The sequence below is a fragment of the Pogona vitticeps genome, chromosome 2 (assembly GCF_051106095.1).
Source record: "Pogona vitticeps strain Pit_001003342236 chromosome 2, PviZW2.1, whole genome shotgun sequence".
In the NCBI taxonomy this organism is placed as follows: Eukaryota; Metazoa; Chordata; class Lepidosauria; order Squamata; family Agamidae; genus Pogona; species Pogona vitticeps.
The window spans coordinates 64,006,842-64,023,902 of record NC_135784.1 but is presented as its reverse complement, the minus strand read 5'-3'; the positions used below and the strand labels follow the sequence as shown (position 1 = coordinate 64,023,902).

At 43.6% G+C, this 17,061-nt stretch overlaps 1 protein-coding gene and 1 long non-coding RNA gene across 3 annotated transcripts in view; one reads left to right on the top strand and one right to left on the bottom strand.

Moving 5' to 3' along the window:
• Positions 1–17,061, top strand: part of COPG1 (coat protein complex I subunit gamma 1) — a 28,108-nt gene continuing 11,047 nt past the window's right edge. For both annotated transcript variants that reach the window (XM_020798086.3, XM_020798085.3), the window contains exons 1-16: positions 1–293; positions 2,345–2,397; positions 2,484–2,564; positions 3,423–3,494; positions 3,996–4,075; positions 4,685–4,760; positions 4,993–5,085; positions 6,025–6,111; positions 6,255–6,409; positions 7,280–7,413; positions 8,282–8,349; positions 10,159–10,347; positions 10,460–10,555; positions 12,494–12,737; positions 13,239–13,314; positions 15,603–15,706. In XM_020798086.3, coding sequence (XP_020653745.3) covers positions 257–293; positions 2,345–2,397; positions 2,484–2,564; positions 3,423–3,494; positions 3,996–4,075; positions 4,685–4,760; positions 4,993–5,085; positions 6,025–6,111; positions 6,255–6,409; positions 7,280–7,413; positions 8,282–8,349; positions 10,159–10,347; positions 10,460–10,555; positions 12,494–12,737; positions 13,239–13,314; positions 15,603–15,706 — 1,645 coding nt within the window. In that variant the 5' untranslated portion in view covers positions 1–256. The remainder of the gene's footprint in view (positions 294–2,344; positions 2,398–2,483; positions 2,565–3,422; positions 3,495–3,995; positions 4,076–4,684; positions 4,761–4,992; positions 5,086–6,024; positions 6,112–6,254; positions 6,410–7,279; positions 7,414–8,281; positions 8,350–10,158; positions 10,348–10,459; positions 10,556–12,493; positions 12,738–13,238; positions 13,315–15,602; positions 15,707–17,061) is intronic.
• On the bottom strand, positions 4,556–10,231 carry LOC140704364 (uncharacterized). Its single transcript, XR_012083521.2, has 2 exons — positions 10,095–10,231; positions 4,556–5,407 (listed from the first exon to the last, which is right to left on the bottom strand). It is a non-coding gene; the product is annotated as an uncharacterized LOC140704364 (long non-coding RNA).

Sequence of the window (17,061 nt, the reverse complement as noted above, 5' to 3'; positions counted from 1 at the left end):
GGCGGCGCTTTCTCAGGACTGTCATGTTGGCAGGAAGTGGCGCTGGAGCAGGAAGTCGAGTGGCCGGAATCCCGTGCCGGAGGGGAGCCGGTCTTGGCCGTCGTCTGCGACGTCGCCCTCTTTTCTTTCTGCCCCCGGGGGAATCCTTGTTTTTCCCTTCGCCCCGGGCTAAGTACAGTAGCCTTCCGTCAGCTCAAGACCCTCGTCCCCGCTTCCTCCTCCGCCTCCGCCCCCACACGGGACAGAGGCTTCAGGGATGCTGAAGAAGTTTGATAAGAAGGATGAGGAATCGGGTGAGTGCGGCAAAGCGCCAGTCACGGAACAGCTGTGTGATCCTCTCCCCCCCCCACCCGACCCTTGTTTTAGCACAAAGAGGGGGGTGGGGGTGGCCCATCTCAGCAATCAGCCTTGTCAGCTGTGCTTTGGATGGGACGAGCTTTTCTAGTTTATGCAGGGAAATGCTAGCCTATAGATAAGTCCCCCCCCTCCCGTTATGGATTACACTTACATTTTGCCATGCTGCATCCTGGCTTGTAGATAGATGTCCCATCTACATTACAGCTTGTTTCCCCCACTATTTTATTTTATTTTATTTTTTGTCTTGGGGGGGGGTCTCAGTCGTTCTCCCACATATCCAGACTTCTCCCTTTCTTAACCCTTTTCTGTTTTGCTTCTTAAATTACATAAGCCATTGTTAGGTGTCTTTATATACTTTGAATTTTACAGTCCCAGGTACAAAATTAGGTATTCTACAAACAAATAAATAGACTTGCATCTGACGGGTTTAAAAGTGCTGTTGAGTTTGGATATCTTGCCCTCCCTGTGTACAACAGGCACTGCAGTTTTCTGTCTCTCTTTAGGTTATGATACAATGTGACTTTCATTAACAAACGTGTCTTCAAGCAGTCTTCTGCCATAACTCCTTGGAATGAGGATTACTGATGATGCGGCATTGCCGTAGCCGCACAAGTAGATAATGAGTTTGGATAGATCAGTGGTTCCCAACCTTGGGCAACCCAGGTGTTCTTGGACTGCAGTTCCCAGAAGCCTTCAACACCAGCTGTGCTCATCAGGGTTTCTGGGAATTGCAGTCCAAGCACACCTCAGTTAGCCAAGGGTGGGAACCACTGGGACAGATGGATGCTTCAGATGACTGGAGCAATAAGGGCAGCCATATTCTTGTATGTAGTACAGTATATGGAAAAATGGCTAGTGCTTTCTTCCACGATGAGTCAGTCTGCAAGAGCATTCAGAACAGCATCATTAGTCTCCTGGTTGTCCAGGTAGCTAAGCAAATTTTGTTGCTGATATCAAAACATTTCTTACATATATATAGTGAATTATAAGAATCCAAAGATTAAATATTTACAACTGTCATCTTAAATATGTTGGTTGACATGCAGAGGTGCATGTTCTTCTAGAATAGGAAAGTCACAAGTACTCATTAGAAATTCTGCTTTGAGGATTCCAGGAACAGAAATTGTTGCTGATATTGTTATGTGTAGTCAGATTGATTCTGATTAAAGGTGACCTTGTGAATTTGTGATCTCCACAACAACCCTGCTCAGATCTTGCACATTAAAAGTCGTGGCTTCCTTTGTAGAGACAATCCATCTTACTTTAGGTCTTCCATTTTTCCTAGCATTATTGCCTCTTCCACTGAATCCTGTCTTATGATAGGTGCAGTTTAGTCATGTTAGTTCCTAGTGAGAGTTCAGGCTTGATTTTATCTAGAGCCCCCCTTTTTTGTCTTTCTGTTGGTCCATGGTATCCATGAAACAGTCCTGTAATACAGCTGTTCAAATGAATCAGTCTTTTTCTTGTCACATTTCTTCATTGTATAGCTTTTACATTGTGACCAGGAAAAAGAATAGAAATATTGATCTTCAAATCTGAGGAATTGGGGCTGTTGATGGAAGAACCTTTTGCAGATCATAAATCCTTAAGACCACCATAACTTGAAAGGAACTTGATGGCACATACTATTTCTATCACAACATGTGGTATTTAAGAATCTTGTAATAACATAGCTCTTACGTATGAGGAATCACATTGCTGCTTGAATAGTCCTCCTCAATGAACATGAGGTTTGTTGAATTTTTGGTTTTTTATTTGGCTGAACCAACCTGATTGATTGAAGTGCCATTTGGCTATCAACAAATGCCTTCTGCAGACATTTTAGTTCACTGGGCCATGAACAGGGGACTGTAATAATTGTGTGATATAACTACATTTAATCTGTTTGATTGCTCCGCCTTTAGCTGTATCTAATGTCTTTTATTCAGAAGTTGAATAAGTAGACTGATTTAAAGCAGATTTGAAACTCATTGATTTTATCTCTCAGGTGGAGGTTCCAATCCATTCCAGAACTTGGAGAAAAGTGCAGTGCTGCAGGAAGTAAGTTCCTTACCAGTAGCAGTCATATTCTTTTATCCTAAGGAAAGGTTTGGATACAGTCCTGAAGTGTTATTCTCTGCTTCTAGGCACGAGTATTCAACGAGACACCTATAAACCCTCGGAAATGTGCTCATATCCTTACCAAGATTTTGTACCTCATAAACCAGGTAACAGGAGGAATGATTGTTTGTGTTTACCTTTACAATGGTTCTGTTACAGAGGTTAAGCCCAAAGTGGTTCACTTGTGGACATTGACACATTCACATTGGTTGCTTGTGATAATTGTTGACCTTAGCTGATGCCCTTTCCTTGGCAATGCTAAACATGATGTGTCCAACATCCAGGGTGAATTAAAATTGATGATTTTCTTTTTAAAAAATCAAATGTTGGATTTTTTTTTATTTAAATCAAATTTATTTTAATGAAATGCTTAAGTTACATTATAGTTGAAAGGTTATTCAGCATTGCTTAGTTATATAGCAGGAAGCTGTAAATTCATTCAATATTTACATTTTTGGTAAACTAATTCAATTAATTCAAGTAATCCAAACTGAGATAACATGCGTTTTTCACAATAAAAATGGTATAAATTGAACAGAGTTGAAGAAAAGACCTTAATCTCATTCTGCAAATCTATGTACAAGCAATGAATGCATTGATGTTTACGCAAATATAAGAACGTGTATGTTATATAATATTCTTTTAGTTAAATAAAACAATTTAAGTAGTTCTTCGAATATGAGTGCTTAATGTATTAAACTAAAGTCAATTCTGATATAGCTGTTTTCCTAATTTGACAGGTTTTTATTCTAAATATGAAATCTTTATCTGGTTGCAAATATTAAAGATTATAACTACTAGCAAGAATGAGTCTTTACATTTAAAAATCATGACTTAAATTGAGCCTTACTGACTAGTGATTGAAATTATGATTTAAAGCATGATTTAAATTGACTTGATTTAAATCAAATCCATGCCACCTACATCTAAATGCCTGGACTCCCCCCCCCCCCCCCCATCTGCAGGGAGAGCACCTTGGTGTGATGGAAGCCACAGAATCCTTCTTTGCAATGACCAAGCTGTTCCAGTCCAATGACGTAAGTTCTCTGCATGTGCACTGTGGGTTTGCATAGGGAACTAGAAATGTGTTACACGACAGGTCGGGTTGACCACAAAGTTTGGAAAAGTTACTTTTTGGGATTACAACTTCTAGAATTGTCCAGCATGATCACTGTATATAGTAGCTGGGATTATCCAGGAGGTGTAGTCCAAAATATAACTTCTCCAAGCTCCTTGACAGAGGGATACTTGGACAAGGACTAGGGGATGAGAAGCCGCATGCCATGCCATGCTCCAAGCATGGCCTGAAGTTACAACACATGGTCACATTCAATCCTTGTCTACTTCTTCTCTGGTCTTCTGACACAGAGTTTGTTTCCTATGCTGGTTCTCAGTTTCAATTGCAACAGGATGACCAAGATGTTTTATTTAGTACCCTGCTAAACTGTCTTGTGCAGGAGGAAGCTTTACTTTTCATCAGTAACAACAATATTTGTGAGTCCTAATGCATTGTTCATTGTATCTCCATTACTCTTCAGCCAATTCTCCGCAGAATGTGTTACCTGACCATCAAAGAGATGTCCAGCATCTCAGAGGATGTCATCATTGTGACTAGCAGGTGATTCCTGTGGTTTTTCATGTGGTGGCCCTTTTTTCAGAGAGCATAGGTTTCTTCAACTGAGACCCACCCAGGTTCATAGAGACAAATCTGCCAATGTTTTCCCACATCCAGATTTTTATTATCTCCGTTTCTCTCAACTATATGAGGCAATGTGCAGGTCCCAGAAAATTCATGTCAGAAATAAAAATGAGCAACATTCTGAGCAAACTGCAGTGGTCAAGTTCATTTGATGTAGTTATCCTTGGCCTGAATATGGCCGTGTTCTAGAGCTTGAGAATTTTGCTTTTCTGGATTATGACTCTTAGTTAGCATAGCATGTGTGGTGTTTATAGCCCAAAACAGTAACTTTTCTAGGCTCTGCGTATTGGTTGCAAAGTTCTGAAGAGGGCTGCCTACTTCTCCAGGATCTGTGTTAGTGAGTATATGTGCATGCATGCGCAAACAGACACACTGAAATTCCTGGGGAAGGCAGTATTATTTTCTTTTTCTCAGTGCAAAGAAAAGGATTAGGTTGCTCACCACTTTTAAGAGCCTTGCTCCTGTTGATTTAATGTTTGCGAAAACTGATAGGACATGCCTGACAACTTACTCTGTCTTTCTGTCCAGTTTAACCAAAGATATGACTGGGAAAGATGACAATTATCGAGGCCCTGCAGTGCGAGCCCTATGCCAGATTACAGATGTAAGTGCTGGTTGCTTCCATTTTCTGTATGTCTTTATTTCTGCGATCCCTTTCTGACCTTCAGTCTCCTCATCTTTAAGTTTCTGCTCGTTGTTCCTTCCAAGTCCTTTCCTCCCACCTCTCACCTTCTGGCTTGCCTGAGGTTTTGATTGAAGCATTTTGGCTCTTTCCAGACATGCTCCCAAATTTCCTTCCAAGTAATCTCCCTCTCTCATTTTGGTCTTCCCTGCAGACTACCATGCTGCAAGCCATTGAACGCTACATGAAGCAGGCGATTGTGGATAAGGTGTCCAGTGTATCCAGTTCTGCCCTCGTGTCATCTTTGGTGTGTGTATGGACTTGCAGGGTCACTTCCATTAATAACAGATCCACGTGAGGAGAGGAAGGCTCCTTCCCTCACTCTTTTGTGTATACTTTTAAAAAGGGAACTCAGAGTCACAGCTAGAGGATGTCTCATTGGCTAAGGCATCAGGTGTTGCTTGCTTGAGTTCCAACCTTGTTCCCAGTCATGAAAAGAGGGAAAGAAATGGTAGAATGGTGTTGGTGTTTTTATGGTGTAACTGGGTCCCACAGCGCTTGGTCTGTTCACAAGAACATGATGCCATTTGTAGTTAGAAATCAATCTGTTCCTAGGCTTACAAAACACTCTACGAAAGAGAAACATGTTCAGTAACACATGGATGAAATGTTGGCTCATATCTATTAATTATCCTCCCCTGCCACAAAACCCCTAATATCTCCCTCCCCTTTTTTTAAAAGAAAAAAGCACAAAACAAGATTTGGAGGTGGGGAAAGGAGGGTGTCTTTGGAAATGGACTTATTTATTATTTACTTATTTATATGTGGCTTTTCCCCCATAGGGGACCCAAGGTAGCTCACAAGAGCTAAAACTATACAACAAATAACAGCTTTAAAATACTATGGTAAAAAACAATTAAACATAAATCAAGATTAAAATCAAAATGAAAAACAATTTTAAAACATTTAAAAAATAATGAAAAATCTCTATGTTTAATAAACGAAACATTCCCGAGACATTTGCTGCTTAAAAGCCTGCCTGAAAGGGAAGGTCTTTGCCTGATGGTGGCAGGACAAGAGGGAGGGGGCCAACCAGATCAGCCTCTCTCTGCTTGTGCTGCACCTCATAGAGGCCAGTATCTGTTCTAAAACTTTCTGAGCATTTTCCGTTCATTATCTGAAATGACCCCACTTGGACTTCTGAAGAGCCATTCCTGATAGGTATGCCGGTTTTATTCCTTCACAGCATCTTCTGAAGACCAGCTTTGATGTAGTGAAGCGCTGGGTGAATGAGGCTCAGGAAGCAGCGTCAAGTGACAATATCATGGTCCAAGTAAGAACCTTAAGGCCACATGGAGCCCTTTTTGGGTTTACCTTAGAGCTCAGATTTAGTGTTGTGTCTCTGGATTAAGTGGTGGGGTTACAAAATGTTGATACAATATTGACCCTCTTTCTTCCTTTGTTAACCCATTCCAGTATCATGCCCTTGGCTTGCTGTATCACATACGCAAGAACGACCGCTTGGCTGTTAACAAGATGCTGAACAAGTTCATGCGCCATGGTTTAAAATCACCCTTTGCCTATTGCCTGATGATCCGTGTGGCCAGCAAACTCCTGGAAGAAGCTGATGGGTAAGAATACTTTCCTTTCTTGGAAGAAAGTTCTGAAACAGGATAGGTTACTTTTTCTCTCTTTTTTTATTATCATTATTCTGTGCAGAAAAATGAGATTTAGAGAGGGTTGGAAAGTGCATTCACAGCCCCAGGAAGTCTTGCCTTCCTCATGGCCATCTTTTTGCTCTTTAGAGTTCCAAGTGGGCAATGTTTTAGCACCAGTTTTTCAAAACAATTAGCCTTCCATTTCCTAGAAACACATCTGGCTACACAACAACATCATTATGGGAGGACTCTCCACTCTGTATAACTTTGTTTTGCCTCAATAATGTTGGAGTGTAGGCAGAGTTGACTGGCTGTTATAGCACAATTGAAAGGATACAGAAGAACAGTTTTTTAAAAAAACAATCAATGGAGTAGCTGATTGGGACTGAAACTATTGAACAGGCATCAGGGAAAGGAGCAGTAAAATTATTTGCGTGACTGTAAGCTGCATTGGAGCCACTTATGTTTGGTGATAATGTGCAGACACATGTGTGAACTGGTCTGAGATCATTGAAACGTTGCTGACGGAACTGACTAGCCTCCAAATACTGTTTGGAGGATTCAGTTTCCTCTTCTAGTTGGCTCCACGTTCTAAATTGGGGCCCTCCAAACTTTTCACACGGAGAGCCACATAATATATTTGCGATATTTTCAAAGGCAGAAGGAATGCACACATATGCACACACTCCTGCCTGCACACATGCATACATGCACAGATGGGCCATATAAAAAGGCCAGGTGGGCTGGATGTGGCCCGTGGGCCGTACATTGAAGACCCCTGTTCTAAACTATACGGCTGCCATGCATGAATGTGACTCCTTTTCTTCTCTTTGACCATCCTAGCCACGAGAGCCCGCTGTTCGATTTCATTGAGAGCTGCTTAAGGAACAAGCATGAGATGGTGGTCTACGAAGCAGCATCTGCCATTGTGAACTTGCCCGGCTGTTCTGCCAAAGAACTGGCCCCTGCCGTGTCCGGTAAATCCTTGAACTATTGGGACTCCTTGGCTGACATGATAAACGTTGGTTTGCTGATGGCAAAATTAAAGTCCGCTGTCAGTGACCAGCATTGGCTTGCTGGACTCTTTGCAGAATCATGGAGCATTTTGAATCTTGCTGGACATTGTAGAGGAGACTTGGCCTGCAGGGGGATATCGCTGGAGTGACATGCAGACATGTTCCTGGAGGGAATTTTGGGTTTGGGGAATAAATTTGGGGTTTGGGAAAAAGTGGGGATATACAGTATAAATGCCCTGCCTAAAGTTCCCAAGGAAAAGGAATGATATTTTAAGAGGAATGACTGGAAAATGGGAAAGAAGCTTTAAGACCTTATGAGCAACAAGTATAGATGCAAAAACCCAGGGGAGAGGAAAAAAAGAGAGAAACATTCTTCCCATTCTCTTCATGCAGTTCCCGTCTTCATTTCTTCCTGTTTTCCACCCTGTTTTTAAAAACATTTTTATATTTCTAAGAATTAATGTAGGTACAAAAATCAATGCTGCCTTGTACTTTGCAGCTGAATATGAAATATGTGGCCAGCCAGGGATTAAATATTAATCTTGCAATTGCAGAGCTGGAAGGAACCCTATTTATCATCGGATCCAGCTCCTACCAAGGAGTCCCAGTCGGATAAGTGAACTCTCAACCTGTGTGTTGCTGGACTACAGCTCCCATCATCCATCATCATCGACTATAGTGGCTTGTGATGTTGAGAGATACAGCCCAACAACACACAGACCTGTCCTCTCATTTTTCCAGTACCTTCCCATCATTACAGTGAGTTTGAAACACTGCGTCCTCTGCTAGTTTGGCCTGCGTTGCTAACCAAGCTGATGTTTCCCTGCAGTGCTGCAGCTGTTCTGCAGTTCCCCCAAAGCTGCCCTTCGATACGCAGCAGTTCGAACTCTCAACAAGGTAAGAAGAATGGAAGAAACTTGTGATGGATTTAGCTTGCTCGGGTGGTTGGGGGTTAGTGTGAGTTGATGGCCAACAGGGCTTGATCTTGGAAGGCTAGGTTTTAGTCTTGGCTTTGTCTTAGTCTTTGGCCTGCAAGTCCCCCTCTGCCACACCGAGAATATCCACTAGTGAGACGTGCTGTGAAAATGTCTCACCCATTCTTTTTAACCTCTTCCTTGGTTACCTGTCTATTTCTGAGCACAATTCAAAACGCAGTGCCTTCTTTTTAAAGACCTATGTGGCTGAGGACCAGGAACCTGAAGCCTACCCCCACCTTATCCTCCCAGTGTCCAAATCCCATCTTTGGAGCCCTGCCTTCTGAGGTGAAGCAAGTACCCTGTTTCCCTCAAAATAAGACCTAACCTGAAAATAAAGCCTTAGTATGATTTTTTTCCAGGATGCTCGTAATATAAGCCCAACCCCCAAAATAAGCCCCAGTTAAGTGAAACCTTTCCTGCCCCAGGACGGTAGCACTCTCCTGGCAAAACAGCGGTAGGTGTTAAATGTCTGCCACAGAATTAGGAGCCTGAGGAACTGCTCAGAAATCTTTTCAAATTGCATGCAAGCTCTGTTTCCCTAGTTTATGTCTGTCACTGATCTTGTGAATAGAATGAAATATCAGTCCTGTTACATTTGACTGAGCTCTGAAGGCATAGAATAATGAGACAGTCCTCGAAAGCTCACCATCTTCCTAAGCAGTGAGGGGTGCCTGAACTTGATTCTTGTACCCCATTTTTAAGCTGGCTGGATAGTTCAGTGGATTAGGTATCTGGCTGCATAGACAGAGGGGTTGGCCAATCACTTCTGTGTACTCTCTACCTAGAAAACCCTGGAAAGGGTAATTGTAAGTCAGAATTGACTTGACAACACACTATTGTTACCATTAGTACCCCATCTTTTTGGTTTTGATTTCTCCCAGAGAAAAACAGTATAGTCATTCTATTCCATGTGGAAAGAGGCATAGATTGTTTTGAGAGTGGCTGATTATGTTGGGAGCTGCTGAACAGGCTAGCTTTTGTTTAGTGTTCTTGCCCTTTGCTGCCCAGTAGTAAGAACGGCATGAGCCATGGTAGATGAAGATGAGGATATTGTCTTAACACTGGGGTTCTGGTAGCTGTCTTTCAACAGGGTTGATATTTGGCCCTTTCAGAGGTGACAAATGATGGCTTAGGGAGCCAGGAACGAGTGTAGGGCTTATACCTGCCTCTAGCATTCCTCCTTTTGCTACAGGATTCGGCACTGCAACCTAACGAAAGCTCCTTGTTACCCTGAAAGTAGGAAACTGCGGTTTTAATGTTGGTTTACTAATGAGGATCAAGCCATTACTTACTTCTGATGGCAACTGATATTAAATCACAGTTTCCTAATTCAAATGGCCCGGGGACTCCATTCTACAGAGATCGGGTCTGACAAGCTAAAGCTAGGATGCAACCAGCGTGGGGCTGGTGGGAAACAGGAAGGCCTGGAATGTGTCCCGGGATTAATAAACAGTGGTTTATTAAGCCAGAAATGCCCACCGGGCGTTACCTGACCTTGTGAACTTTCTCTCAAGACAGAGATTAAATTTGTTACTTATTTTCAGCGAGAATTTGCAGAGCCCCCAGCCAACATGGCCCCCGGCTATGGTGACTGCTGCCTTCTGGGAGGTTGTGGGGGGGGGGGGAAGTACATTTTTTCAGGCATAGAAGAAATATGACTCTTACTTTATGCCTAGGCTTGCAGGATCATCTCAGTCCTCATGAAGTGAATTCTGTTACTCTCTGCTAGGTTGCAATGAAGCACCCTTCTGCCGTGACCGCTTGTAATCTTGATCTGGAGAACTTAGTGACAGACTCCAACCGCAGCATTGCTACCCTGGCCATCACAACTCTGTTGAAAACTGGCAGTGAGAGCAGCATCGACCGGCTCATGAAGCAGATCTCCACCTTCATGTCTGAAATTTCGGATGAGTTCAAGGCACGGCAAGAGTTCACATCAGCATTTTCTTATGCTTTTGCATGGGGGCTGGGAGGGCCAACAGTGAGATGGAATTCCAAGAATTCATTGTGCTTGCTATGGTATCTACTAGGTCGTGGTGGTCCAGGCTATCAGCACCCTCTGTCAGAAGTATCCCCGCAAGCATACAGTCCTCATGAATTTCCTTTTCACCATGCTTCGGGAGGAGGTAAGTGCCATTCTTTGGAGGGTTGTCAAGATTCTTGGTTTGCAGCCGTATTTATTCTGTGATCCTTAACAACACAGGCTTGATCCCATAGACAGACAGGATGGGCCTAATGTCCCTCTTTTCAGAGTACTAGGATTTGCAATCATGGCCTGCTAGGCCTGTAGCTGGAATGCTACCTGACTGTGTGCTCCAGGGCCCATAAATCAGGAGTCTGTTTGGGTTCCTGTAAGTCAAGGGTTGGTAAAATGCGGCTGGCCTGATGTTCCCTTCAGCCAGCTTCCACTATGGCCAATGGTGAAGAGTGTCGGGAGTGACCATCCAGTAACCTCTGGAGGGGCCCACTGTGCCCAATGCAATCCTGGGCCCTCACTGTCTGCAGAATAAATGTGCCAGAGGCAGGACTATAATTCCCAGATGCTTCCAGCCTGCCTGAGCTGTGGCTAGGGGGAAATGGCAGGTGTAGTCTTATGAAAAAGTCAAAAATCTAGTTGGATACTTCTCAGTATAATTTTCTCTCTGCTGTTGTCTCTGAAGTGAACTCGGGTACTAGCGTTTGGAAAAGTTCTTTTTTTTTTTGGACAATAGCTCCCAGAGTCCCCTTAGCCCAGTGATGGCAAACCTTTTTGAGCCCAAGTGCCCAAACTGCAACTCAAAACCAACTTTTTTTTTCAAAGTGCCAACACGGCGTGTCCTCCGGAGGGCAGCCCAGGGTCACCTTTCCTCACCGCTCACCAAACATAGGTAGGGCCCTTGCTCGGGCTTCATGCGCTGCGCCCCACCCTGCTCACTCACTCTCCTGTAGCTCCAGAACTGCAGTCAATGGGCAGCCGCTATGTGTGCCAAGGGGCAGCTGGGCGCAGCTCCTCCTTCACCTCTTCCTCCTCCTGCTGCTGCCACCTGATCACCACCTCCAGCGCCACTTGCAGGCTCCCTTCCGGCGGGGGACAAGGTGGCAGTGTGAGCTCGAGCTGAGACGCGGCAGCAAGTAGCACCCCCTCCCTGGCCGGCATGGGGAGCAGCATTGCCATGGCTTATGTGCCCACAGAGAGGGCTCTGTGTGCCAGCTGTGGCACATGTGCCATAGGGCAGTTCACCATCACTGCCTTAGCTTATGGGGCTGGTAGCTGTATGAGCTAGGGAAATTTAGGGAACCATCCCCCACCCAAAGTCCTTTTTTTTTTTTTTTGAGCCTCTGGTAGAACCTTTGCCTATTGTTGATGGCCCCAGCAAACTTTCTGAAAATATTTTATGAATGTTACTGACATTCAGAGATAGAAACCAGAAATACTACAATTATTTTTCTAGAAAATTTTTTTCTGGGAGATGATGATTGATCAAATGCAGTATTACATAACCTCCAATTATATTTTTCTCCTAGTCATTGTATTGTTTTCTGCCAATGAAAACATTATGATTTGGATGATAGTATGCCTATATAGGCCAGATTTATTTTACTACCCACACAAAATCTGTTGGAGCAGAACAGCTAGTCTTTAGCTAGAGATTCTCATTCCAGTAGACAGTGGTTTCAAAGTCCCTCCCACTCACTTTTATACCTACTGTGGACCTAATGGCATCAGAATAAAAGCTCAAAAGATTTGCAACTCGAAGCATGGGCCAAAGTTTAAGCGAGATGCCATATTTCTGAATCTCAAGGTGCACAAAAGATCGCTTTCCCTTGAAAGTCAGGAAGGAATTCATGGTGAGCCTGGGATGGCCAAATTATGGTTATATCAGAGACTCAGTGTGTAACTTTTTACTTGCACTAGGTAAAACAGAAATATTTAGAACAGATGTTTTAAATCAAAAGAAAGTGGTGCATACTCAGATGCATATGTGTATTGACACATGAGCGCATATAGCTAGAAAGTCACATTAAAAACAGGGCCACTGTCTTCTCTTTGCATTTCTCACTGACCCATTCACATTACTGCCTAGGGGGGCTTTGAGTACAAGCGGGCCATCGTTGAATGTATCATCAGCATCATTGAGGAGAACTCAGAGAGCAAGGAAGCCGGCCTCTCCCATCTATGCGAGTTCATTGAGGACTGCGAATTCACGGTCTTGGCTACCCGTATTCTCCATTTGCTGGGCCAGGAAGGCCCCAAGACCAACAACCCTTCCAAATACATCCGTTTCATTTACAACAGAGTTGTCTTGGAACATGAAGAAGTCCGGGCAGGTACGTCCACTTTAAAGAGGACCCCCCCCCTTAGAATGACTCGGACCCTTGGACCACGTAGCTTGTTGTCATGGACGCTTGACTTGCCATGGCTTGCCTGGAGCAAAAAATGTAGATCCTCCCCTTTAAGTCTTTTTTTCATTTTTGAACTTTCCTAACTCACAGTCTAACTGAGCACAAGGCAGCTGGCCGCTTCAGACTTGGGTTCCAGTTTCGGACTTGGGAGTTTGCTTCACTTGCCCCAGTCCAGCATTCCAGTTGCTGTATCGCACTGGCTCTCCGGTAGACAGGCAGGCCTGCAAAGGGGAGGATTTGCACATTTTAACAGAATTCCATTGTACAGTATTAACTCATAGAATGATCACCCCAATTCCTTTAGCCCTCGGTCAATTCTTTGCCTGGTTTCTTGGTTCTGTAACATGAAATTCTAAGGATAATCTCTGATAGTTTTCTCCACTTGAAGATTGTCCTTTCTCTTGCTTCTTTCTCATTTGTTTGCAGGTGCGGTGAGCGCTCTGGCCAAATTTGGAGCTCAGAATGAAGAGATGCTGCCCAGCATCCTAGTTTTGCTGAAGAGGTGAGCTATGGGGTAAAAGAGCCTGACTTCATGCAGTATCTTAACCTGAGGCCTGATCAACTCAGCAGCTTCATCAGTCAGAATCTAAGATAGGAGAGCATGCAGAACACTTGTAGGACGAAGCGATTGCTGTCTTGCTAATAATTCATAGACGGTGAAGATAAAACAAAGCAAAGGAAGCCTCTCTTTCTAACACTGCTGGCTTTTCAGGGGACTTCCTCATTACATGGCTTTGTTCTGACAGCCACATTCAGCTCAGTGACAGACATTGAAAGGCAAACCTTCAGATTTCACCATGATTTCCTTGGCCTACTTCTAGGATAGTTCCTGGGATAGAAATGAAGCAGGCAAAGTAAAAGTTCCTGTTCATCTCACAGTTGCACTATACAGTAGATGGCAGGAGAAGAGTTCACGACAGCTGGCAGATCGGCTGTCTCTCTTTAACCTGTGCTAAAAAGCAAGAACGTAACCCTTGCATGTCCCTGGCAGGATGTGACCTAATGCCTGTTAATTTCTGCTGCCTCTGTGATCGCCGCAGGCAGATTCCAGGATTTCCAAGATGAATATTTGAGGACCAGTTCCTTTTTTAGTATTGTAAGCACACCAAAGTACCAGAAATAGGAAAAGTGTGCTTTGGGAAATGATGGCATATTTTGCTGCTGGGACAGCCTCGAGAAAGATACTGTATATGCAATTCAGGCTGCACAGTTGAAGTTGGCTTTGTTTGGGATATCTACTGCCCTGGAATCAAAGAGGGCAAGTTTACCCTTTACTCCTGAAGCGCTCTGAATAGCTTACGTTGGAATCTGAAATACTGCGTTTTGGAATATTAGTTCCCAGAATACCCTCAAGCAGTGTGACCACTGCCTGAAATTTGAGCCTGCCTGATACCTGTGATATTCAGCAGATATTCCCTACCCTGAGGGATTAGACTCGAGGAACTGTAGTCCGAAAATGTCATTTTTTTCCTAGCTGTGGTATAAACTGATATAATATGAAAATGCACATTACTTCCCCAAGCAAGCAGCTTGAAAACCTGGTGTTTTATGAATCCTAGCTTTCTGCTAATATAGGAGAACTATCTGGGTGGTCAGCAGTTCTTGTTGAGGCTGCAGTCATTAGATCCTTGCCCATGGGCAAAGAAACAAGAGTTCAAGATCAGGTTTTCAATAGGTTGATATGAGGGCAGGATTAGTTTTCAACAGGTATGAGAAATTATATACTGTAAAGTCATTTTTTTAAAAACAGAAATAACAGTGTGCCATTCCACAGATCCCCAAAACTGTGAAATTCAGACAAAGGAAAATGCCAGGTTTTTGAAATGAGAAGATAAAATAAAATAAAAACAATTAAAATAAAATAAAAACAAGACTGTAGAGTAAAACCAACTAACAAGTAGAGTTAAAGAATGTACAGTGTATATGATAGTAAGTCTCTAACATGCTCAGGTTCCGATGGCACTGTAACCGATTTAGCACAGAATCATTCACGAGAAGCATCTGATCTACAGCACTAGATGGATGAAACTCAGGCTGGGGAAGTGTTGGCACTCCAAATGTTTTGGACTTCATCTCCCTTCTGCTGCCTCTGCCCAGAAATGATAAAGGACAGTGAAAGCTGAAGGCCAAAACCGGAAGAAGACAACAGCCACTCCATCCCTCCCAAATTTAAGAGTAATGATAGAGACCTGGATCCCAAACCCCAAAATGCCAACAGTTTGGGGAGTTTGCTAAAAATGAGGATTTGGGATGATGAGAGGGATATCGGGTACCTTGATAAAGTAAGCTGATATAGTCCACATGCCTCTCACTGGCAGATGCGGAGATTAACTGGGTCAGCCCAGACATCTTGGTCCAAAGTAGGGATTGCCCGGATCTGTGGTGCATTTAAAAAGGATCACTGGCTACAAATGAATGCTAGTCCTCAGTGTCAAAAGGGATTATTCAGAGTCTTTGAGTAAGAAGTTGCTTCCTGGAACCTATCAGCACTTGTGTTTAGCAGACATTCCCAGTTCCATGAGATGATAGGTGGTAGCTGCTGTAGCAAAAGAGAAACCAGAAGCTTTGGAGCATCTTTACGACTAATGAGATTTTATTTTCCCATAAGCATACTTCTTCAGGTGAGGAATCACAAGAAGCATCTTATCTGCTGATCAAATGCTTCCCTGTCCCATGGTAACAGCATACGCTACCGTCTTTTCTGACCATCTGGGTTGAGTCAGGGTTCTGGATGACTCTGTGTGAATTTGAATGCCTCCACTGAACACAGCACTCTGATTTTGGTTTCAGGTGTGTGATGGATGATGACAATGAAGTGAGAGACAGGGCCACCTTCTACCTGAGCGTCTTGGAGCAGAAGCAAAAGGCCCTCAATGCTGGCTACATTTTGAATGGTAATAGACCAAGAGAGAGCAATTTAGTGGTGTGAGGTTACCGAGGCTACATCTAGAAGCTTCTCAGTGCAGCTTATTGTAGTCTGAGTTCTGGGGGCAGGTTTTACAACAGTGTAAACCTTCCTACAGAGTCAGGGGTTGGGAGTTTGATACCCCACTATGCCTTCTGGGAGTAGAGCCAGCCTATGCAACCTTGGGCAACCTGAATAGTCCCAGGATGGCCCCAGAAGGAGGGACTAAACCATTTATTAGTACTTTCTACCTAGAGAATCCTGAAAAGGTTTGTCACAAGGCTGAATTGACTGGATGACACACAATTACTACATTTGAAAAACAACGTGTAGAAAAGTTAGTCATTTGGACTGCAGTCCCCAGAATGCTAGTGGCCCTGCTGGCCAAAGGATTTTTAGTGTAGCCATTTTTAAAAAATACATATGGGTACTTGGCCTCCTCTGTTCCGTTCCATCCTTCCCCATCTTGAAATAACAGGCTGTGCTCCTGAGACGCGCAGCTTTATAAGCACTGGGGAGCCCAAATGGCTCACACCTGTGAGCTACGTTTTGCCCACCTCTCACTTTGGCCAACAGGTAATCCTGGGGAGGTGGTGTTCATGGGGATGCTTTCCTTCACTGCCACTCACGTGCTTTCTAAGATGAACAGCATGTTCTGTGAAAATTTTGGGCTCAACTCAGTGGTAGAGCCCATGCTTGTGTGTGCAGGTGGTCCCAAGTTTAATGCTTGGATTTCCAAGTAGGGCTGGAAATACTTGTGTGTAACAGTGGGAAGTGGATGCTCATCTCTGCTGAAAGCTGTGGACTAGATGGGTTTGAGATTCAGCATAAGGCCGCTCACTTCCTATGTTCTTTAAAAAAAATCACTTTTCCAAACTCTGATAATTGATAGAGAGACAGTAAATCAAATCTGGATAGTTTCCCTTCCCTTAGCACTGTGCCTGGAACTCAGAATCGGAGAATCTGAGAACTTCAGAGCTGGAAGGGACCCTGTGGATCATTGAGTTTAGCCCTATCAAGGAGACCCAGTGGGGAATCAAGCTCCCAGCTTCTAGCTCTGCAGCCAGATACCTAAACTACTGAGCCATCCAGCAGTTATTCTGAACTCATCACTATTCAAAGCAGTGGGCGGATGATTCCCCTTTTTTTCTTATCTCCAGTAAGATTTTTACTTCCAGTTCAGTCATTATTTGCATCTTGACCAGAGAGTACTAAATTTCCATTTTCATCAAGGTGTGGTTTGAAACAAAGGTCAATAATGAAAACTGACAAAATTTGAGGAGATTATCGAACAAAGACAAGATCAAGAAGAAGGAAACAAAAGAAAGGGAACCGTTAGCGTAA